General features: G+C 57.2%; 1 protein-coding gene and 1 non-coding gene across 4 annotated transcripts; one reads left to right on the top strand and one right to left on the bottom strand.

The window, feature by feature from the left end:
* The first annotated feature begins 277 nt into the window (after positions 1 to 277).
* On the top strand, positions 278 to 20,233 carry COLGALT1 (collagen beta(1-O)galactosyltransferase 1). 3 transcript variants are annotated; one of them, XM_039243353.1, is made up of 12 exons: positions 283 to 589; positions 2,018 to 2,128; positions 2,774 to 2,891; positions 6,946 to 7,080; positions 8,641 to 8,845; positions 11,044 to 11,163; positions 15,426 to 15,502; positions 15,571 to 15,677; positions 16,015 to 16,147; positions 16,913 to 17,040; positions 18,089 to 18,295; positions 18,479 to 20,233. In XM_039243353.1, exons 1-12 carry the CDS (start codon positions 318 to 320, stop codon positions 18,744 to 18,746), a joined length of 1,881 nt encoding a protein of 626 aa, XP_039099284.1. In that variant the 5' UTR covers positions 283 to 317; the 3' UTR covers positions 18,747 to 20,233. The 3 variants fall into 3 exon arrangements, with proteins under 3 accessions (XP_039099285.1, XP_039099284.1, XP_039099286.1); XM_039243354.1 differs by lacking the exons at positions 18,089 to 18,295; positions 18,479 to 20,233 and adding an exon at positions 17,670 to 18,082 and having other exon boundaries at positions 278 to 589; XM_039243355.1 differs by lacking the exons at positions 283 to 589; positions 2,018 to 2,128 and adding an exon at positions 2,539 to 2,639.
* Positions 20,234 to 21,829: 1,596 nt separating this feature from the next.
* LOC120239259 lies at positions 21,830 to 21,934 on the bottom strand. The gene has a single exon (XR_005530388.1). It is a non-coding gene; the product is annotated as a U6 spliceosomal RNA (small nuclear RNA).
* Positions 21,935 to 23,941: the final 2,007 nt, after the last annotated feature.

Genomic DNA, 23,941 nt, shown 5'->3' with positions numbered 1-23,941 from the left:
ATTGGGTTTTATTCCGATAGAGGTTGGGTGGAGTAACAGGCGGTCGGGCCAGCGGGGGTAGGTGTCGGGAGGCTGGGCTTGTTCTGAGCTGTGACACCTTTAAGGCACAGAATCACGTCAGATTGGAAGGCTATGAGCTCTCTGTGCCTTTAAGGCCGTCCTGGGGGCGGGGCCTGGGAGACGGGCCCAGACGGCTGATTCACTCCAGGCGCTCCTCCCCTTTAAGGCGCGCGGCAGGGCGGGGCCCCCGCTGGCCTCTTCAAGGCGGGGTCCGCGTCCGCCGGCAGAATAGCGGCTTAAAGGCGACGCGTGGCGCGATGGCGGCGGCCCCACGCGCGTGCAGGCGGGGCTGGCGGCTGCGCCCGGTGCTGCCGCTGCCGCCGCTGCTGCTACTGCTGCTGCTGCCGCCCCCGGGGGGCCCGCCGGGCGCCGCCGCCTACTTCCCCGAGGAGCGCTGGAGCCCGGAGTCGCCGCTGCAGGCGCCGCGAGTCCTGATCGCGCTGCTGGCGCGCAACGCGGCCCACGCGCTGCCCGCCACGCTGGGCGCGCTCGAGCGGCTGCGGCACCCGCGGGAGCGCACGGCGCTGTGGTGAGCGCGGCCCCCGCCCGCCCCGCTGCCCCCCTTCGGGCGGCTCCACACCGCGCGCCGCCTGCTGCCCCCGCCCCCGCACCGGGCGGGGCGAGCCGGACCCACGCGTGTCCCCTGCTTGCTTCCCTCCTCGGGGCGGGCGGGACGCGCGGGCTGTCTGCTTGCTGTCCCGCCCCTGCCCCTGTCTCTTCCCCGCCGCCTTAGCACAGACCGATCGCACCCTGCAGATCCGGGACCTCTGGTGCCCAGCCCGGGGCTGGGCCGCTCTCTGCCTGGGACTAGCCCTCAGACCCTCTTCCGAGCACCCACAGCTCCGAAGAAGGGGAACCTGGAGACCCCGCGGCCCGCACCGCACTTCCACTAACGGAAAGACTTTTCGGCTTCTGCTCCTTTGGATCCTGAGCCCAGCCTGAGTCAGATCCCCTGCCCTCTAACCAGCGTGGGTGGGTGGGTTACCGGACCCTAGTGGCCAAGGGGGGAAGTGAATCCTTCCTGTAAGGGGAATGGGGCAGAGTTCTGCCAGACTGGTGACTTCCCGCCTCCTGCCTCAGTTTCCTCATCTGGAAAATGGGGGCATCACTGTAATTGCGGATCATTAACCAGTTAATGTCAGGGAAGCCCTTGTGCCTGGCATCTCTGGCTTGGTGCTCAATGGACCAGAGCTGTGGCTACTAATCTTATTATTAATCATCGCTGTTGTTGGTGACTTCATCACGATTTGGGGTGGGGGGGAGGATAGTTCTCATCTTTATGGTTAACCTGGACTCTTAAATGGCTCTCACCTCTCCATCCCAGATTCCCTAGCCTGGATAATCCAAGAAATGTTTGTTGAATTAATAAGTAACCATAGCCAACTATAAGGTGGTGTTGCTCCTAAGAGACAGTGGAGGAAGGTAGGGTGAGGGTATATGATACACTGTAGACATTTTAAAATTAAATTGCACAGGGGCGCCTGGGTGGCTCGGTCAGTTGTCTCTGGCTCTTGATTTTGGCTCAGGTCATGATCTCCCGGCTCAGGGGTTCAAGTCCCACGTCTGGCTCTGTGCTGACCATGGAGCCTGCTTGGGATTCTCTCTTTCTCCTGCTCTTTCTCGATGAATTTTGAAAAAAAAAGTAAATTTAGATTGTACATATTTAGTACTTGATGTGGTTATGAGATCCTAGATGCTCAATAGTACTAACAACGTCTGATGTGTTTTAACAAAATGAGCTCGTTTAAGCCCCTCTGCAGCCCAGTGAGCAGGATCCTGTCCTCCGTCCTGTGTATTTCTGATGACACAGGGGTGGGGATAGGGTCCTGCCCAGGGCTATCAGCTAGTAGGAGGCCAGCTTGGGGTATGGAGTCTGTTGTTGCCCTGGCTCCCCAGCCCCGTCCCGTCATGCCTCAATCTCCCCAACCTCACGCCGCCTGTCCCTGCCTGTCCACAGGGTGGCCACGGACCACAACTCGGACAACACGTCGGCTGTGCTTCGGGAATGGCTGGTGGCTGTAAAGAGTTTATACCACTCTGTGGAGTGGCGGCCGGCGGAGGAGCCCAGGTGAGCTTCAGACCCCGCCTCCAGCGGGCCGGGCTCCGCCCTTATTCACTCACCTTTCGTGACTCCCCACCCCCAACTTTCCGGCCCAGCTTTGCAGCCTTAGGGGCTGGCCTTGGCTGCTCTGGCTGGCCCTCGGCTTCAAAGGGCCACAGTCCTCCAGCGGGACCTCTGCCCTGGCACTTGTCTCCCCTCCTGCTCTTGTCTTCCCGGCCGATGACGCCTACTGCCCTGTCCCCAGTGTCGCCCTGTGCCCCTCAGCCAGCTCTGCCACTTAGCCTCCCCGTGAGCCCCTGGGCAGTGCTGACCCCTGGTTTCCTTAATCCTTTGATGGTTTTTTTCCTAACCAGATTCCGAGTCTGGGCAGACAGGGTCCAAGTTTACTTCTGCTGTGTGTCCTGTCCCAGTGGCTCCCCTTACCCTCAGGAATGACCCTGCAAGGCATAGGGGCCCCGGCCCCCATCTCCAGAGCTTTCTTCCTACTCTGCAGCGTGCCCTGGGCTCCCTCCGCCAGGTTTCTCCTCTCGCTTCCTCCCAGCTTTCAGACCCAGCCCACACATCCCCACCTCCAGGAAGCCCTCCCTGACCACTGCCCTCTGGGTCGTGATGGTGCCTCATGCCTCCCGCATCACAGCTGCCCCTCCGCAGGTCCTACCCGGACGAGGAAGGCCCCAAACACTGGTCCGACTCGCGCTATGAGCATGTTATGAAGTTGCGCCAGGCGGCCCTGAAGTCTGCCCGGGACATGTGGGCCGATTACATCCTGGTGAGTTTCTCGGCCCGGCTGCTCCCAGGTGGCGGGGGAGGTCTGGGTGGCCTAGGGAAGGCAGATCACTGGGATGTAGCCACCAACTTTAACCCCGTTTACAGAGGGAAACAGGCTCTGAGAGGGGGAGCGAGTGGTCAGAGGTGACACAGCCGGTCAGCAGGGGAGCTGGGGTTCAATCCAGGGCCCCCCCTGGGCTCTTAATCATCAGACTGTGTTCCTAACTCCCCCCTGTGGTTGGACCCTGAGGTTATCTCCTCTTTATTGCCACTTCCGCACAGCCCAGGATAACGTCCTCTGGGTGAATTTCGGGAAGCTAGGGGATGGGGTGCGGGGCTCGGGGGGCACTGGAGTTGAGGCCTGACTTTCACTTCCTTCTGGGCTGGCCGTTGCGCCCGGAGGAAGGGACGGTTCAGGATCGCGTGCCCTAATGTTAAGGCTCCTGCCTGCAGATGCAGCCCCATCGCCTCCATCTGGACGTGACCTCCTCCCCTGGTGCGGGTGGGGCTGGATGGCACGGACGGCTGGGCCTGGCTCCCCACGGAGGCCGAGGGCACCAATGCCCGCCCGACCGGACCTGTGGTTGGTCTCCATCTACACGCCAGGCCCTGAGCCATGGTCTGCACCTTCTTTACTTACCTAGTTAGCAGACATCTGTGAGCCTCTCCCCTGCCCTCCATCCGTGTGCCGGACACGGGGACACGGGGAGGGTCAGCATGGGCCACACCCTGCCTTCCTAGTGTCCCCAGAAAGGTGGACGTGACCAGAAAACAAAACTGAGCAAGGACATACAGAAAGGCAGCCGGTGCTGTGATCATGGAAAGGTGGCGGGTGGCGGATCAGTGTCCTGGGGCCACTGTGACAAAGGTGCCACACGGAGGGGCTTACGACAACAGAAGTTTGTTGCCGCACCGTTCTGGAGCCTCGAAGTCTGAAGTCTGGGTGTCCGTGGTGCTCCCTCTGAAGGCTGTAGGGGAGGATCCTTCCTCTTGTCTTCCAGCTTCTGGGGGCTTCGCGTGTTCCTCGGTTTGTGGCCACATCGCTCTGTCGTCTGCCTCTGGGGTCACATGGACTCCTCTCTCTGTTTCCTCTTAGCAGGTCGTTAGTCATTGAATTTAGGGTCCAGCCTACTACAGCCTGACCCCATCTTAACCTACATCTTGGTTACACATGCAAAGACCCTGTTAAGATGACAGTCACAGGTTACCAGGGGTCAGAATTTCAACATATCGTTTTTGGGGGCCCGCATTCAATCCACAACAGATGGCATAATCAGTGTGCGGTGATGAGTGAGCAGGCTGGGGGGCCTCCCTTGGGAGGGGACCCTAGCGGTGGATCTGAAGGAACAAAGAAGCCAGCCTCAGGGGGGTCTGGGGGACAGTGTCTGAGGTAGAGGGAACAGAGCAGGGCACAAGCTTAGGGCATACAAGGGCTGGCGAGGCGGCCAGTGTGGCTGGAGGGGTGATGGGGGCCGAAGTGGTGGGTGGGGGCCAGACCACGCAGACCACGGGAGAGATTTGGTTTTTACTTTGGGGGTAATGGGGAGCCATGGAGGGTGTGTGAGCAGGGAGAGCCGTGTTCTGATTTATGATCTTCAGAAGCCTGGTGGACACCGTGGGGAGCAGGGTCTGTGTGGGGCCGGGAATGGGGATAGCAGGAGGCCAGGGCAGAGGCCGCTATAGAGCAGGGCTATGGAAAAGGAAGTGGATTCAGGATGCCTTTTTAGGCTGAGGGGACAGGCTCTGCTCAGGGAGATGTGAGGGTGCCAGGAGGACCCCATATCCCTGACTCTGGAGTGAGGGTGGAGGAGAAAGACCGGAACACCCTTTGTAAATTATTTTTTCTTTTGTTAAAGCGGGAGAAAAAAATAAGAAAAGAATGGAACAGAGTCTTCTGGGAGCCCTGTAGGTTGATGTCTTATCAGACCATTTACAGACAGGAAGGTGGAGGCTTAGAGAGCTAGGTGACAGTGTGCTTGGTGGCTCCCGGAACCAGTGAGGTGCAGAGATGAGACTGGACCCTTTTGGAACCATCTAGCACAGAGCCGCCTCCTCTGCCTCCCCAGGTTTGAGGCTGGCCGCTTGCACTTCTTTCCCTCCACAGACTTGGGTGGAACTCAGCATGTTAGTGTGAAATGCAAAGAAACTTGTGGCTCACCAGTCTTTCTCTGTAACTGGGGACTGTGGAAATCCGCACTGGGATGTGGCATCATTTGTCGGGTGTTTTAAAATTGTTACGGAAAGGACCTCTTTTTTTTTTTTAATGTTTTATTTATTTCTAGGAGAGAGAGACAGTGTGAGCAGGGGAGGGTCAGAGAGAGAGGGAGTCACAGACTGAAACAGGCTCCAGGCTCCGAGCTGGCAGTCAGCACAGAGCCCGACGCGGGGCTCGAACCCACGAACCGCGAGATCATGACCTGAGCGAAAGTAGGATGCTTAACGGACTAAGCCACCCAGGCGCCCCTGGAAAGGACCTCTTTAAAAAAAAAAAAAGATGGGGCACCTGGGTGGCTCAATCGGTTGAGAGTCCGACTTCAGCTCAGGTCATGATCTCATGGTTCATGAGTTCGAGCCCTGCGTCGGGCTCTGTGCTGACAGCTCAGAGCCTGGAGCCTGCTTCTGATGTTACTTGTAAGAAAATATACAAGGGCAAAAAAAATAAGAAACTTAGGAAAGAAAACAACAAGCAAACCTTATAATCTTACCTCCCAAGGAGACTCACTTTCTGGCCACTTTTCTGTGTTTTCTAATTGAGGGGCAATTTACATCACATAAAATTAACTGTTTTAAAGTGAACAACTCAGTGGCATTTAGTATGTTCATTATGTTGTGCAACCACAGCCTCTGTCTAGTTCCAGAACATTCCCGGCACCCCAGAAGGAGACCCTCCTGTCCCCAGGAGCAGTCACTGCCCACTCCTCCTCCCCCCAGCCCCTCGGCAGCCACCACTCTGTCCATAGATACGCCTGCTCTGGGCATTTCACGGAAATGAACCCAACACCACGTGGCCTTTTGTGTCTGGGTTCCTTCACTGAGCGCGATGTTCTCAGGGTTCATCCACGTGGTAGCGTGTGCCCCAGCTCTGTTCCTTTTTGTGGCTGAGTAATGTTCCACCGAATGGATGGATCACGTTTTGTTTATCCGTTCTGCCATCGACGGACGCTTGGGTCATTTCCAGCGTCTGGCTGCCGTGCCCAGCGCCGCTGCCAACGTGGACATGTGAGTGCCACTTCCCTGTTTCCGAGTATCTCGGTGCCTCCCCAGGAGCGGAATGGCACCGTGCCTGCCTGTCTTCACGCCCCTTCCCTGGTCAGTTTCTGCACGGTTCTAACAGGCTCGGCTCACTCTGCGGCAGGACACACGGAACTTCCCGAGTGGGTTCGCCACCGCCAGACCCCTGGGTCGTCCCCGGCTTGTGTGACAAACGACATCCTGGCGTGGCCTTGCTGGAGAGTGTTCGTGACACGTGGTGTTTTGGGGGGGGGACCAGCAGCCCCATCCCCCATGGTGACCCTGTGCCTGGGTTGGTAGATTTCATTCTGAGCTGCAGCAAGCAAGTTACCATCTTTTTACCCCAACGTTGAAGGCATCTGAGGAAAGAACAAAAGGCTTATGGAAAGATCTGACTTTTTTACGCTCTTTGTCAGCATCTCATTTACAGCAGAAAGGAGTGCGTTCCCCCCAGCCGCTCCGCACAGGGGTGGCCTCTGTCCTCGGTCCTCCGGCGTCCGCCTGTCTTCAAAGGTCCCATAAATGGAGCCGCAGGTGCACGCGCTGTCACGATCTGCATCTCGCCAGTGTCACTTCTGGGACCGACTTGTGCTGCGTCGTGCTGGGTGGTCTGTCCCTTCTTGCACCGCCTAGTGTGTTGTAGGAGCATGACTTGGCTTGTCACGCGGGGAGCCAGGCCGTTTCCAGGACCACAGCCGTTACTCCAGGATCCCCAGACCCCCCCCTTCCCCCGTGGGACTCTCGCCTCAGCCCCCGCTGCTCGGAGCCTGGCACGCCCAGGTCAGTCCCAGGGCCACGCTGATGCTATAATGTGTGTTTTGCAGTTTGTGGATGCAGACAACCTGATCCTCAACCCTGACACACTGAGCCTCCTCATGGCGGAGAATAAGACGGTGGTGGCCCCCATGCTGGATTCGCGGGCTGCCTACTCCAACTTCTGGTGTGGGATGACTTCCCAGGTCAGAGGGCTTCTCGGGTAGGGTGGGGGCGGGGGGGAAGGGTGAGCAAGTAGGGGGCTGTGGCTGGAGTCTGACTTATCATATCACATCATGGTGAGCATTTCACAACATCATTGTGATAATCCTTAAGTGGCTCCTTCAGGGAGGGTCAGTGGTTGTGCCCTCTCCTCCCCCCCCTCCTTCCCAGTTACTGAAGCAGAAACGGAAACAGAGAGGAATTGACTTGCCTAAGCTCACACGGCTAGGAAGTAGTGGTGCCAGGATAGGACTTCAGGCACAGCTTGATCTCGGTGTTCAGACAACATTCCCATCTTCCTCCATCGTTTGGAGGCTTCATTTTCAGACTCCTGAGGTGTGATCCCAGCACCGTCTGGCCAAAGTCCGCTTTGGGCCTTGTCTCGTCTCCTCCCACACCTGAGCCCATTACGGAAGCCAGGAGAATGCCAGGTTCCGACGGACTTAGCCTGGGCCACAAGCCTCACCCCAGGGAGGAGGCTGGGGTTGCAGGCAACTCCAGGGGGAGTGAAAGGGTGGGTGCCGGAGTGGGGGCCACGCCACAGGAATGGGGCTCGGTGGCTGGAGCCAGGACCCTTCCTGCCTCTGCCTGTCTTCTTAATTGACGTGTGATTCACATAACATAAAACTCAGCTTTGTTTGTTTATTTTTACTTATTTTGAGAGAGAGAGAGAGAGCGCGCGCAAACAGGGGAGGCAGACAGGGAGAATCCCAAGCAGGCTCCACACTGCCAGCATGGAGCCTGACGTGGGACTCAAACCCATGAACCGTGAGACCATGACCTGAACCGAAATCAAGAGTCAGACGCTTAACTGACTGAGCCGCCCAGGTGCCCCAAACTCACCATTTCAAACAATTTCATGGTTTCTGTTTTTTTTTAAATATGTCATAGAAACCTAAATGTTCTTATACTCTAAGAATTACAGTTGTAAAGGTATGATGAAGAGAGAGACCAACCTCCGAATGTTTCTAAAAGAAACATTCTTTTCTAAAAGATTCCCCCCAACCTCCTTGAAGCTGTCCAGTGGAAATCAAAGGATCGTGAAGATCCAGCCCTTTCTCGGCTTTCTGATTTCCTCCTTCCCTAGGGCCTCCTTTCTTTTTTTTTTTTTAAAAAAATTTAATCTTTATTTTTGAGAGAGAGAGAGCTAGTGGGGGGAGGGGCAGAGAGAGGGAGACAGAATCCAAAGCAGGCTCTGTGCTATCTGCACAAAGCCTGACATGGGGCTCGAACTCTCACAAACCATGATATCATGACCTGAGCCAAAGTCAAGAGTCGGTTGAGCCCCCCAGGCGCCCCCAGTGGCTCCTTTCTGATCTGAAGTGTTGAGCTAGGTCTGCAGGCGGACAGTGCTTCCCTTCCCTTTCCCACCCACCCCCGCCTCCGCCATGGCCAGAGCTTTGCACTCAGCGAATCTCCACTGCAGCCAGAGGCTGGCATCTGGGCCTTGCTCTCCCAAGCTGTCCCATGCCTCCCGTTGTCCCAGGCCCCTGCCTCACCTTTAGGGACACCCGTATGGAACTCTGCCCCCCTTCCCCCCGCAGGGCTACTACAAACGCACACCCGCCTACATCCCCATCCGCAAGCGGGACCGCCGGGGCTGCTTTGCGGTGCCCATGGTGCACTCGACCTTCCTGATCGACCTGCGGAAGGCGGCATCCAGGAACTTGGCATTCTACCCTCCCCACCCTGACTACACCTGGTCCTTTGACGACATCATTGTTTTTGCTTTCTCCTGCAAGCAAGCAGGTGAGCCCACAGGGAGTTGGTCATCACCGGGGCATCTGTCTGGTTCATGGGGACCAGTGCCGAGCCCACAGAAGGTTCGCAGACTCAGAGCTGCAGAATGCAGGGAGGGCTTCAGGTGTGGCTGTATCCAGGAGCTCGGTGATATCCCCAGGACCTACTCAGCTTTGCTGGGGCGCTTCATCCTCCAGATGTTTAAGACCTATTTATTGAAGGTTGTTTCCATCTTGATATTCTGCTATGTTCTCCCAGTTTTCTGGAGCTGAGCATAATTATTCCCTGGTTTACAATTAGGAGGGAAAAAAACATTTTAAAGAGAAAGAGAACACAGCCAACCACGGCTGACCTGCGATATTTCTAAAACCACCCTGCGGCCCATGGGCCAAATCTGGCCTACCCTGTTTTCCTGTAGCCACAAGCTAAGACTGTCTTTGGTTCCTGGACCCAAGTGCATCATGTATGTGTGTGTTGGGAGGGTGGGGCTTCCCCACACCAACGAGCAATTCTTAGACACCAGCGGTGTGTCCTGTCATTCAGCTCCGTTCTGACACCATCCACCCAGAGTCCCCGGGTTGAGGGCTCAGTCCCACAAGACTGCCTCCCCCCTCCTTGTCCTCTCCACGGCGCCACCCTCCCCAAACCTCCACGCGTTTGCCAACCCGGAAGCTTCCGAACCCCATCCTTTTGGGCTTTTATGGAGCTTCCGTTACATAGACGTAACGGATGATGAATCATTAGCTCTGGGTGATTCAGCCTCTACGTCTCCCCTCCCCAGAGGCCCGAGGGGTGAAGATTCCAACCTTCTATTCGTGGTTGATTCCCCTGGCAGTCAGTGTGTGTGTGTGTGTGTGTGTGTGTGTGTGTGTGTGTGTGTGTGTGTGTTGAGGGGGGGTCCTCTTTAAGCACTTCTCAAAAGTCACTTATTAATCTCAGAGACCGTTTTAAGCTCTCAACATTTAGGAAATTCCAAGGGTTTGGGGAACTGGGAGCCAGAAACTGTGGACAGGGGCCCAGATCTCTAGAAGAAGTAGATATTTGGTCATCTGCATGGAGGAGAAGGAAAAAAAGAGGACTATTTTGGTGTGCCATCTGAAAAGCATATAAAATTCACATTTCAGTGCCTATAAATAAAGTTTCAGCGGCGCGCAGCCATGCCCACCCCTGTAAGCCTCTGCTCTCACCTTCCAGCGGCCACTGAGTCATTCAGTCAGAACTGTCTGGCCCGCAAGCGTAAATATTGACCATCTGGCCCTTCACAGCAGAAGTGAACCAGTGAAAACGAAGAATCTTTTTCATGGTTTTTTTTTTTTTTTTTTTTACTTGAAAAAATGATTACACAAGATACAAACATGTAAAGCACTCAGAACAGGGCAAATGCAGACAGCGGTGACGCAAGCAGTGCTGGGGACGGCAGCCCCCTTTTGTGCCGCTGTGGTGGCCCCCGCCGTTTTGCGGTCTGGTTTGGCACGGAACCCCGGAACCCTGCGGGGACTGAGGCCGTGGCCCAGCAGGGCGCCCAGGAACAGCCCTGGAGCCCCTGTTCTGGCTCCTGGTCCCAGATGGAGGGCTGAGGAGCCTCTGCTGGCTGCCAGGGACAGCGGGACCCGTCCAGGGTCCAGCGCCACCCAGGGCTGGGCGGCTGGTCACGCGGCCACGGCTGTCTCACTCCATTTGCACTTCTTTTATTTTTTTTAACATTTATTTATTTTTGTTTTTTTTTAATTTTTATTTTCATTTATTTTTTCTTAATATTTTTTATTTATTTCTAGGAGAGAGAGAGACAGCGTGAGCAGGGGAGGGTCAGAGAGAGAGGGAGATACAGACTCTGAAATAGCCTCCAGGCTCTGAGCTGGCAGTCAGCACAGAGCCCGACGCGAGGCTCAAACCCACGAACCGTGAGATCATGACCTAAGCGAAAGTCAGATGCTTACCCGACTAAGCCACCCAGGCGCCCCAACATTTATTTATTTTTGAGAGAGAGAGAGAGAGAGAGACAGCATGAGCAGAGGAGGGGCAGAGAGAGAGGGAGACACAGAATCTGAAACAGGCTCCAGGCTCTGAGCTGTCAGCACAGAGCCCGATGCGGGGCTCGAACCCACGAACCATGAGATCATGACCTGAGCCAAGGTTGGCTGCGTAACCAACGGAGCCCCCTAGGCACCCCCCATCTGCCCCTCTGATTGTTCTTTCCTCGGCGCCAGAGGTGCAGATGTACGTCTGTAACAAGGAGGTGTATGGCTTCCTGCCGGTGCCGCTGCGGGCGCACAGCAGCCTCCAGGACGAGGCCGAGAGCTTCATGCACGTGCAGCTGGAGGTCATGGGTGAGTCTGCCTGCGCCAGACGGGGAGGGCTGTGCCACCCCCTTCCCTACCACCTGGCACCTCCCCCCTGGCACCCGCCCCCCGACACTGATGGAGTGCCTGCCGCCTGCCTTTGGCCGGGAGCAGGGGTACCCGGCATGACCAGCGGGGATGGTTGTCCGCAGCTTGCAAGTAGCTGTCCGCAGCCTCCTGCGAGCAGTCGAGATGGGCTTCCTGGAAGAGGTGGCATTGAGATGTGGGATGGATAGGAGTCAGCCGGGAAGAAGGTTGCAGCTGGAGAGTCAGTACTTGCAAGGCCAGGAGGCTGGAGGGGATGTGAGCTCAGAGAGCAGCCTGACGGGGCATGGGGCAGAAATGAAGGTGGTGAGCTAGGCTGGGCTGGCAGGCGGGGCTGGGGCAGTGGCCTTAGACACCAAGCTGAGGAACAGGCCTTTTCCCCAGTGGCAGGTGGGAGCCATGGAAGGTGTGGGAGCAGAGAGGGGCAGCAGGTTTTCACAGATAGACCTTCACGTGCATGGCAGTGTCTGGGACGCTGTTCTCCTGGGCTGTCTCCTCATCCATACTCCTGCCGACCCCCGGGCCCCCCACTATGTATTTCATATTTCTCTTACATGAACGCTTTCCCCTGCCCCCATTTGAATAGATTTGTTTTAAAAAGGAATCTTTATCATAGTTGCAAGCTCATGTCTTTCTGATATGTATACACGTAAATCCATAAATATTAAACCCGCTGTCCCTCTAGTGGCCCCTGAGATGGGACGGGCACGCGGGGCCAGGTGCCCTCACAGTGGGTGGAGCAGCCATGGGTGTCCGGGGCAGCCAGCAGTGACACAGTGTCCGCTTCCACGGGGTCCTCGCCTGGTGCAGGCCACACACGTCCCCAAGGACACCTCCCAGGTAGCACGGCCACTCTTCCCACCCACAGACAGGGAGGAGCCCAGCTCTGGGGCTCCTTTCCCACTCAGCCCCAGCTCTAGAAAGTTCTGTCTATGGCACCCCCTGGTGGCTAAAGGTGGAACAGCACCCTGCCTCCTGGGGCGACTTCTGGGTATTTTGAGGTGACCTCTGGAGGCTGCAAGGTGACCAGGCTGAAGACCCCCCCCCACACCTGGCCCCATAACTCCTGAGTGTCTGTCACACACAGATGCTCAGACCCGGCCCAGCAACCCCACCAGACTCCAGGCACAGGAAGTGTGTCTGTGCTTGTCACCAGCTCCCACTGGTGACTAGACCCTGAGGAAGCATCTCCAAGGCTTCCGTAGTTTTCCTGGTTTAAAGTTTCACATATACTTCTGGTGTTATCTCTGCTGTCGGAAACTGAAAATGACAGAGGTGAAGGTTTTCCCGTTGCTCGGAGGCCAGAGAGAAGCACACAGGATGAAGGGAAGGGGGTCTGGAGGTCTGAGATATGGGTGCAAATCCTTCCTTCTGGTCTGAGAAAAGACGTTTTCTCCATCCACACGTGGGCACTTGGACCCAGGCTGTGCGCGTGATTTTTTTTTCATGCGTTCAAAAGTCTGTCTTCTGATGAAGTTTCAGACTTGCAGAAAGGCTCAGTGGGGCCCCTGTGTGGGGAACCCCGAGACTTGCTCCCCTTCCCCACTGCCCCGCCCCCACCCCCGCATCTTTCCCCATCAGCCCCCCTAAGCCTTTCTCAGTATAAATCCTGTCCGTTGAGCTTTACCAACACAGCAGTGGTGGGTGGTGTGTGTGCGGGTGACATTTGCTTTGGGATCCTGTCGCCAGCCCTGGCCTCCCCCCGGCCTGCCCGCCGCCCGATTTCATCAGCGGGTGGGTTTGGGGTGTCTGTAAGTGGAATCGCCCAGCGTGCTTCTCTCAAGTGCCAGGGCGTCTGCCCGGTGTCCCACCTGCGCACGCCGCTGACGCCTGTCCCTTGCCGCATCATGTTACACGTAGACGTCCAGGCACAGATTCATCCAGCACTGGCCACTTCACACGTCACTTCGCCAGTCTCACGAGGGACACAGAGAGTGTTTCCTGTGTCCCCAGTGTTGCTGAGAGTTTCCCGGCAACGTGCAAGAGCGTTCCAGACGTGCGTCGGCGGGCGTGGGGTTAGGAAGACTCCACAAGATTTCCCTTACTTCTTAGACCATTGCAAGGGCTGTGGGTCCCCGAGACCCCGCTCGGGTCTGATGATTCCCTGGAAGGACTCAGGACTTATTGGAAGCTGTCACACTCACAGTTACGGTTTCTTACAAGTGAAAGGACCCAGATTACAATCGGCAAAGGATGGGGTGTCTGGGGTGGCGTCTAGGAGAGTTCCATGCGTGGAACTTCTGGTTGTCTCTGCTCTGTGGCGTTGTGTGGACGGCTCGTGCTTTTCCCAGCGCCGGAGCGTCACAACACGCACGGTGTACTGCCAACCATGGGTGCGCCCCTGAACCCTGGTGTCCGGGGCTGTTACTGGGCTCCCTCAAGGGACCCAGCCGACTGCCACATGGGTGACCTTCATGTCCTGTCCTTTGCAGTGGGCGAGCTGACTCCATGTGGCTCAAGACCCTAAATCACACTGTTGGCACAGACCGCCTGGTGTGGCCCCAGACCCCAGGCAAACGAAGGTGGTCCTGTCAGGCAGGACGTTCAGAGGGCTTCCGCCTCCTGGGAGCTGGGGACAGAGGCTGGACCCCTCTTTGGTTCGATTATTCACCCCATGATGAGTCTGAAGGTGTGATTTTTTATAACCGCTGCGATCTGACTTTCTGGAAAGGCTGCATTGCTTTGCTCCTTCTGGATGCCTGATGTGCTCCATCTTCCCAGAACGGACAACAGAGCCAGGAGGTCCTCACTCCCCACGGACAGGCCAGGGGGCCCTGGGACCCAGGGGAGGCACAGAGGCTCAGAAAGAGAAGGGAGAGGTCCCTGGAGTTTGCACCCAGTGCTCAGATCCCAGCCTCTCGCCCTTGGTCTCAAGCTCCCCAAAGAGGACAGGGGGTGGTCAGAGCTGCATAGCGCCCCCGGCGGGAGAAAATCCCGGGATGCGGTGTCCCTGGGGGGCCCAGGTTGGCTTTGCCCCCCCATCCCCCATCTACCTGTGGGTCTGATCCTGGCCCCGGCGACGTGGTGCAAGCCTGGCTCACTGCAGCCCACAGGGGAGCGGTCGTGGCCACTCTGTGCCTTGACCTGTATGTGCTCCACCCCAGTCACATGGCCACCGCCCCCCTGCACGTCTCCTGTGATCCTCCCTCCGCGCCTGCGTCTGTATCCAACATTGCCATGTTTCTAAGGATCCCAGTCACTATTTTATTTATTATTTTTTTAATGTTTTATTTATTTCTAGGAGAGACAGAGAGAGAGAGAGAGAGAGAGACAGAGTGAACAGGGAAGGGTTAGAGAGAGAGGGAGTCACAGACTCTGAAACAGGCTCCAGGCTCTGAGCTGGCAGTCTGCACAGAGCCTGACGCGGGGCTCGAACCCACGAACCACGAGATCATGACCTAAGCGAAAGCCGGACGCTTAACCGACTAAGCCACCCAGGCGCCCCCCCAGTCACTATTTTAACTCAATTATGTCTTTAAAACCTAATTTCCAAATAAGGTCACATTCTGAGGTCCCAGGGGGGAAAGATGTCATCATATTGGGGAGGACACAGTTCTACCCATAACGCGTGTCATTTCATGGCATCTTTTCCTGAAACCCTGGGAGGAAGAGGGTTTTAAAATCGGGGTTCCATTTAATAGATGAGGAAAACCAAGGCCCAGGCAGGGCCATCATTCCTGTGCTCGTTCTGTGAGTAATTATTGAGTGCCTGCTGTGTGCCGAGCATTGAGCATGGGGGACTCGGTGTGAGTGGACAGACCTGGTGTCTGTTCTGTGGGTCACATGGAAGACAGACAGGAAGCCAGAGAGGTGGGACTGCAGGTTGGGGTCTGATGGCAGAAGTCTGGGTGCTATGGGAGCCAGGAGGAGGTGCTCAGCTCCACCTCAAGAGGCCGTCTTAGTGAGAACTCAGGGAAAGGAAGGGAGGAAGGAGAGGTGTTTCGAGCAGAAGCCCAGCATGTGCAAAGGTCCTGAGGTAGGAAGGGGGTGCATCTGGGGCAGTGCCAACACCCAGAGTGAGCAGAGGGTAGGGAAAGAGACTAGCACCAGTGGTGTGAGTGCAGCCGGGTCAGGCACAGCCTCCAATGCCAGGCTGAGTTCAGAGTGATGGGGGTCGCACAGGGGCTGGGAAAGGGACGTTGTTAAGAGGCCAGAGCCCCTCCCCCAGTGACCCCACTGTCCCCTGGCGTCTCTCTGCCCCACAGTGAAGCACCCACCAGCAGAGCTCTCCGGGTTCATCTCTGTGCCCACCAAGACGCCTGACAAGATGGGCTTCGACGAGGTGAGCCAGGCCTTCCCTGGGGGTAGGGCAGGGGCCAGCTCGGGGTCCGACTCAGGCTCCCGCCGCAGGTCTTCTTGATCAACCTGAAGCGGCGGCAGGACCGGCGGGAACGCATGCTGTGGGCGCTGCGCCAGCAGGAGATTGAGTGCCGGCTGGTGGAGGCGGTGGACGGCAGGTAAGTCCAGCTCCGGGGCGGGGGGTCTGGACGGGGGGGGTCTGGACCCTGCAGGTGAAGGCCATGGACGGCTGGTGAGCCCCACGTGGGCGTGGGGGATCTGGACGGGGTGTAGATAGTGCAGGTGGGGGCGGAGGAGAACAATGAGCCCCACCTCGGGGGGGGGGGGTGTTGGGTCCACACATGGGGGTAAACCACTCCCTGGCGGCGCTAACAGAAGAGCGAGGCTGCTGCCCAGCGGAGGGGGCGCGTTAATGCGGGTGGGAGGGGGGAGGGGAGGCCGGCACGGGGAGGCCTGACCCCTGCCATCCCCTGACCCCTGCCCCCCCGCCTCCAGGGCCATGAACACCAGCCAGGTGGAGGCGCTGGGCATCCAGATGCTGCCCGGCTACCGGGACCCCTACCACGGGCGGCCCCTCACCAAGGGCGAGCTGGGCTGCTTCCTCAGCCACTACAACATCTGGAAGGAGGTGGGACTTGCGGGGAGGGCGGGGCTGAGACTCGAACCTGGAACCACCAGGCAGATGGGGCATCTGGGTGTTGGAGGCAATGAGTGCTCTTTTCTTGAGTGACATTCACCGTGGATGGCAGGGGGCAGAGGTGGTGGCAGCCCGGTGGATGGCCGTGGGTTCAAGCCCAGCCCTACCTGTTCGAGGGGTGAGCTCTGCGAGCAAGGAAGGCGCTTCCGGGTCTGAGCCTCAGTTCTCACAGATGACAGTCACTACCCTCAGTCTTGAGGAGCCTCAGGTTCATTCAGGGAGCACTCCCGCTCCTACTGTGCTCTGGCCTGGGGCTGGGGACCTGACAGCCACCAAGACAGATGTGAGCCCTGGCCCGGGGCTCACAGCCCAGAGGTGGGGGGACCGGTGGCAAACCACAAGGAAATAGATGTGAGGCACCTGTGGGAGGGTGGCTGGGGGAGGGTGGCTGGGGGAGGGTGGTGAGGGACGGCCTCCGAGGTGACATTGGAGTGAGGCCTGAAGACACGGAGCCTGGCCTGCCGCTGCTTGCGGGGTGCACTTGCTGGCAGATAGGAAGGAGCAGCCAGGCCAAGGCCAAGGCGCCCGTCACCCAGTACGCGGGGAGGTGACAGCCAGCCAGGAGGTCAGTCCAAAAGACGGTGACGAAGGTCTGTTTGCCTGTCTCCTGCTGCCCAGGGCCCTTAGGCAGAGCTGACCTCCGGGTCGGGCCTGGCCTTGGTCTTTGTGTCACGAGGGTAGGGCGTCCTTCCTCAGGTAGTGGACCGCGGGCTGCGGAAGTCGCTTGTGTTCGAGGACGACCTGCGCTTTGAGATCTTCTTCAAGAGACGCCTGCTGAACCTCATGCGGGACGTGGAGCGGGAGCGTCTGGACTGGGACCTCATGTGAGTGGGGGCAGGGCTGCTGGCCGGGGCTGGGGCCATTTGGGGAGGGGTGGAGCCGGGGCCTGGAGCTCGGAAGGGTGGCCTAGAGCCTGTGGCTCTGAGTTAATAGGCTGAGCCAGCTCTTGGGGGTATGGCAGAGGAGGCCCGGGGTCCCTGGATATGAGAGCAGTCGGTGCTTGGGGCGTGGCCTAAGGCCTGGGGGCGGGGTTGGGGCGGGGAATAGGATCCGGAAGCTAGGGCTGACGGCCTGGGAGGAGGACCTGGAAATCTAGGGGCCTGGCCTGTGGGGAGGGGGCTGGGTCAGGGCGTGGAGGCTTGCTGAGGCTCGTAGGGGGTGGGGGGTGGCTAAGATGTGACCTGAAGCCTGTGCCAGCCTGGGGTGGGTGTGGCCAGGGCTTGGCGGTGTTCCCGGAAGCTGGGGACCTGGCTGCCTTGTAGGGCATAGCCAGGGACCAGGGGCCTTAGAACAGCACTAGGTGGGGTGTGGCCAGCATATTTCTTGAACAGTCCTTCGGAATCTCCTCTAGATCAGTTGGATCCACCTCCCTGCCCCTGTCCTTTCTTCCCTCCCTCCCTCCTTCCCTGCCGTCCTGTGGGAGGGGGAGGGGGGGGCCTGGTGCCGGTTCTAGGCCCCAGACTGTGGACCATGATGCCCCTTTGTCCCTGACTACTCACCACATTCCCGCACCTTGCCCAGCTGCCCCACAGCCTTGTGAACTCAGCAGCCTCCCGCCTGGCCCCACTCCTTCCCGTGGTTCAGCCTCAGAGAGGTCCAGGGCATCCTTCCCTTCCCAGCTCCGAATCCTTCCATGGCTCCCCAGTGCCCTTGGGAAAAAAAAACAACAACCCAGTCTCCTCCCTGCACGCCTCAGCCCCTGAGGTCCTCGCTGGCCCGGCCACACCAACCTCCTCATCGTTCCCCAGACACCCCAAGCCCGCTGCCACCCCCGGGCCTGACGGGGGCTCGCTAGATCTCTGATTTGCTTGGTTAGCCTTCCCCGGCCGGCGGGAAGAAGGTAGGTGATGGGGCCCTAACTCTGCACCCCAGCTACGTGGGCCGGAAGCGGATGCAGGTGGGGCACCCGGAGAAGGCTGTGCCCCGGGTGAGGAACCTGGTGGAGGCCGATTACTCCTACTGGACGCTGGCCTACGTGATCTCCCTGCAAGGCGCCCGCAAGCTGCTGGCGGCCCAGCCGCTCTCCAAGATGCTGCCTGTCGATGAGTTCCTGCCCGTCATGTTTGACAAGCACCCAGTGTGAGAGGGGGTGCGGGGCGCACGTGGGGCCGGGCTCTTGCTGTGTGTCTGTCCCGGGTGGGTGGGCGTGGGGCTGGCGGACCCCAGGGACGGGTCTTGTCCTCTTCCCGCTTCTTCCTCTGCGCTCCCCTGCCCGCTTCCGTCTCCCAACCCACCGCTGCCTCTCCCCTCGCCACCCCCCAGGTCCGAGTACAAGGCCCACTTCTCGCCCCGCAACCTGCGCGCCTTCTCGGTGGAGCCCCTGCTCATCTACCCCACGCACTACACGGGGGATGATGGGTACGTGAGCGACACAGAGACCTCGGTCGTGTGGAACAACGAACACGTCAAGACCGACTGGGACCGCGCCAAATCCCAGAAGATGCGGGAGCAGCAAGCCCTGAGCCGCGAGGCCAAGAACTCCGATGTGCTGCAGTCTCCACTGGACAGCGCCGCCCGCGATGAGCTCTGAGGGGTCGCGGCCCGAGCAGCAAAGCAGGCGTCGCTGGCCCGGCTTCCTTGTGCGGGCCGGGGACAGAAGGGCCCCCTGCGGACCCCAGGCAGGCCGCAGAGGGCTCTCCACGCAAGGTGGCTTCCAGCCAGCTCTGGCTCAGCAATCACGTGCACGCAGGCAGCTTTAATGGAGTGCCTACTGTATGCCGGGACCAGGGCCTAGAATGGGGAACCGGATGGGAACGAGACATGGTTCAGATCTTCAGGTGCCAAACACAGAAGCGCTCGCCAAGTACCAGGCTTCTGTGTTAACGGCAGTGAGCGAGGCATCGTTATTCCCTAGGCCGGTGCCGGTGACTGAGTCAGTCATCAAGCTTTTATTGACAGGCCCCCCCCCGCCCCACTGCCCCAAGAATCAGCACTAGCGATACACAGTCATTGTTCTGATTCATTTAAGTATTTATTGAATGCCTACTGTGTGTTGGGCACCAACCGTTCTAGGCTCTGAGAATATTGAGATGCATAAGACCCTTTCATTCATTTCTTTGAACAACATATCAAGCACCCACTATGTGCCTGGTACTTGTGACACAGAGACAATTTCTTACAGACTCAGAGCATTTATCGAGTGCCTGCTGTGTGCTGGGAACACTGAGCTTGGTGCTGGAGATGAAGAGAAACAAGGTGCTTTGCATTTTTCCATTGGTTTCTTCCCTACCCATCTAAAGAGCGCCTACTGTGTGTACCCATGTAAAGAGTACCTGCTGTGTGCTGGGCATTAGTGGTACAGTATAACACTCGCCAGGTGGGCACTGGATCACCTCTGTGTGTGCCAGGCCACATGCCAAGTGCTGGGCCACCGAGATGAACAAGATGAGTCTTTTATTTCTTCATGCAGCAGGCATTTATTGAACGCCTACTGTGTACCAGACCTCATAGACTCCCAGTGGGACTGGAGAATGATTGGCTGAGTTTGATCCCTGTCCACCCCCACCCTCCCACCCCGTCACCCAAGCTTGTGCAGACAAAATCCCACTCCCCCACCTGGGAGGGAGGGTGGCTCTTCCCTCACCGGCGGCAGCCGTGGGTCCCAGTGACCACATGGCCGCACGCAAGCTCCCCTGGACCTAGCCCCCCTGGAGGGGGCAAGGGATGAAGATGGGGGCTGGGTCTCCCATGCTCACCCCTGCTTCTGTTTTGACCCATCCCCCTGTTGGCTTGGCCTCCCTGGTCTGCAGCTCATGTGGGCCCTGCCTGCTCAGCAGTGTTCTTGTGTTCAAGCCTTCGGTGGGACTGTGTGTGGGAGGGGCCTGGGGGGGGGTCCCCGCCTGAGGCCTGGGCAGGACGTTCCCCAACACGGGCTGGGGGCCCTGCTCTGCCTTCCGCCTGGGACGAATGTCAGAATCAGCAGTGCTTTGCTCTCTTCAGGATGAACTGCTCGCTGGGTCAGGTCCCGGATAACCTGCTTATTTTTTTATTAAATGTCCCTGGTTGGTTTTCACATAATTCTGTGTTCATTTCTTGGTCCACTGCTCCGCTTCCCACAAGCATGCGCTCACACTCCGCACCCCCGCTGCTGGCCGGTGCTGGAGGAAACCAGGCGCTGGAGAGAAGCCCACTGGTGGAGTGAGTGTGGGGTGGGGGGTAGTGAGAGCCCCAGAAACCTCGCTGAGATGGCCCAGGGACAGCTGGCCACACGCACCGCATCCAGGGGGCTCAGCAGGATTGCCGCGATGACAGATTGGGGAGAGAGGCTGTCGTGTTTTGGGGTCTCTGGAAAACAGGCTCCCAAGATGAGGGGTTGAGTGGGGATGGGAGACTCCAAGAGAAGGGGTGCCAGCGAGCACTAGACTCTGGGCAGCTGGGGACCACAGGGGACAGCATCAGAGTGGCCTCACCCCAGGGACGATGGGGGTGGGGCGTTTATCCTCACCCAGCGGCCTTTGGATCTTCTTGGTCAAATACTTAAAGGTTCTCAAAATTCTCAAGCCCTTGGAATGTGTAGGTACCTACCCAGGCCTTTTACAAGATAATGCAGGTGGTGCGTGATCCTTGTGGAAGAATTAGAACATAAGCGTGATAAGATTGCACCCAGTTTTTTCAGCAATTTTCTTTGTTATTATTTTGGGAGAGAGAGAACGCAGGCGAGCGGGGGAAGGGCAGACAGAGGGAGGGAGAGAGAATCTCAAATGGGCCTGCACACTGTCAGCGCAGAACCCGATGAGGGGCTCGACCTCCTGCACTGTAAGATCATGACTGGAGCCAAAATCAAGAGGTGGAGGCCCAACCGACTGAGCCCCCCGGGCGCCCCTCAGCAATTTTCTTTTGAAATTTAACAACATATTATGGACGCTGTAATCAGTGCAGACGTCCATCAGTTCTTTTCTGGGTCGTCACATGCAAAGTTCCGTGACGGTGACAGACCATCATTCACTTGGCCGTTCCAACCACAGAGCGTCACAACCCGATGGTGAGCAGGACACATCTTTCCCGGGAGTCCTTGCCGCAGTTGGGTGAGTTGATACAGGCGAAAACGCTGGAGTAATGGGTGAGCACGTCTACTTTTGTGGCTGCCATAGTTATTCTTGTTAAGTCCTTAGTGTTCATCGTGTGTTTACAGGGCGGGGTGATGCGAGTTTATTAACTAATCCCGTCTCATAGAGACCACTGGAGTCATTTCTTGCATGTGCCAGTTACACGGGATGTTTTGAAATCTTACTATAACCCAGTGGGTCTCAAATGGGGTGTTTTTGTTCCTTGGGGACATTTGGTGATGTCTGGGGATGCCTCTGGGGATGGAGGGTGTACTGGCCTCTGGTGGGTAGAAGCCAGGGATGCCACCAAATGTCCTATGACGCACAGGGCAGCGCCATGAGAAAGATTGATTTGGCCCTAATAGTCCACAGTGCTGTGGTTGAAAATCCTGCACCAATTCCGTGCAGCCTCTTGGGGACATGTGTCTCTTGAAAGGTCTTTTTTTGTGGCATGAAGTTTCCTTTGTTTTTCCATCCCTCTTGCAAGGACCCTTGTGATTACCTGATTACCTTTAGGGCCCACTTGGATAACCCAGGAGAATCTCCCACCATCTCAAGATCTTTAATTATATCTACAATGTTCCTTTTGCCATTTACGCGCATCCCTGTGCAGGGGCCATGCTAAACTTCTCTGTATTGTTCCAATCTTAGGATACGTGCTGCCAGAGAGAACGCTCCTTTTGCCACTTAGAGTAACATTCACACGTTCTGGGCAATAGAATGTGGGTATCTTTGGGGGAGGACACTGTTTAGTCCACCACATTCACCCATTAGCATGCTGTGATTGTGGCTGGGTCGGTGGATGTATCATAACATATTGGGTATCATAATGCAGCATATCAGTCGGGATTAAGGGTGGGAAACAGAAACTAAGAGGTCTTCTGGGTTTGTTTGTTTGTTTGTTTTTTAAATGTTTTTTATTTATTTCTAGGAGAGAGAGAGAGAGAGACAGCGTGAGCAGGGGAGGGTCAGAGAGAGAGGGAGTCACAGAATGAAACAGGCTCCAGGCTCCAAGCTGGCAGCCAGCACAGAGCCTGACGCGGGGCTCGAACCCACGAACCGCGAGATCATGACCTAAGCGAAAGTCGGACGCCCAACCGACTAAGCCACCCAGGCGCCCCTGTTTGTTTTTTTTTTTAAGTCCACTGTATGCTCAACGTGGGGCTTGAACTCATGACCCCGAGATCAAGATTCCCATGCTCTACTGACTGAGCCAGCCAGGTGCCCCGAAATACCAGTTGAGGTCTTTAACAGAAGGGGTTTCATACAGGAAACTCTGCTGCTGTAGCATGAAAGCAGCCACAGACTGAGCTGCATGAGTGAATGGATAAGCATGGCCGTATGCCAATAAAACTTTATTTACAAAAACAGGCAGTGGGCCGGATGTGGTCCAGGGGGCAGAGTTTGCTAACTCTTGGTGCAGAGGACCAAGACCAGGACTGGTCCACAGGAATGATCCTGCAGAACTGGCTCCCCAGCGGAACCGAAGCTCCCCAGAATCAAGGCAGAGAGTCAGGTGGCCCTTGAAACCTCTGACGTTGGGCACACACCCTGTATCTGTGATCCAGAAAGAGAATGCCACCCAGGCGCCCCCACAACTGCTTTTCAACGCCCACCAAGCCTGTCACGGGACAAGGGACTGCAGATTCTGGAACATCTGAAATGTTCTGGAACATCTGTGTCCGTGTCCGGAAGCTGGTAGAGTGAAGGGGAAGCAAAACCCAAGGCAGCCCCAGTTTCTTGTGCCTTCCTGACTCCCACAGGCACCTGCATCCGTGAACCTGAGCTCGTGCGCAGCTGCAGTAAAGTCCCTGAGCGTCGCTACAGCTTTGCAGCCTCTGCCTGGAAAGGGGTTGGATCGGGGCGGGCTCTGAGGTCAACCTGCCACTTCCTCCTCGTTTCTCGCTGCACGTTATGGCGATGGTAAGAACGACTGTGTAATTGTAGGGTGCCTAATCATGGAACCTATTATATGTAATTGCAGGATTAGGAACAGAGTAATTATCCTGCAATGTAATAAATTATGTAATGAAATGTAATCTTACATAGATCATGAATCACATAATTGGGTTACACCCTCCAGGAAGCGGGTTATCTTTTTAATGTTTTTTTTTTTTTTTTTTTTTTTTTTATTTCTAGGAGAGAGAGAGAGAGAGACAGCGTGAGCAGGGGAGGGTCAGAGAGAGGGGGAGTCACAGACTCTGAAACAGGCTCCAGGCTCTGAGCTGGCAGTCAGCACAGAGCCCGACGCGGGGCTCGAACCCACGAACCGCGAGATCATGACCTAAGCGAAAGTCGGACGCTTAACCGACTAAGCCACCCAGGCGAAGCGGGTTATCTTAACATTCCCTGGATGGTCCTGCCAGGCTAACCGGTGGTGTGGTGAGGGGTGTGGGTAAATGGGGGTGGGATTAGGGTAGATTAAGGGGGACATGGGGGAAGTGCAGGAGCACAGGGTGAGGTTGGGGCTGCGGCTTCAGGTGACAGTGGCGGGTGGGGTCAGCACCGGGGTGGTTGCTGCAGTTTAGCCTAAGGTTAGGAGAGGTGAGCAGAAGCAGGAGGGGAGGTTGGGTAATGGATTAATCAGGTCAGAGGATGGCAAACCATCTGCCCAGCCACCTGTTTTTCTTTTTAGTTTTTAAAATTGAGGGGCACCTGGGTGGCTCAGTTGGTTAAGCAT

Source organism: Hyaena hyaena, unplaced genomic scaffold (assembly GCF_003009895.1).
Source record: "Hyaena hyaena isolate Hyena2069 unplaced genomic scaffold, ASM300989v1 scaffold_227, whole genome shotgun sequence".
NCBI classification, from domain to species: domain Eukaryota; kingdom Metazoa; phylum Chordata; class Mammalia; order Carnivora; family Hyaenidae; genus Hyaena; species Hyaena hyaena.
Note: the sequence above shows the minus strand (reverse complement) of the source record. Positions and strands in the feature narration are given on the sequence as shown.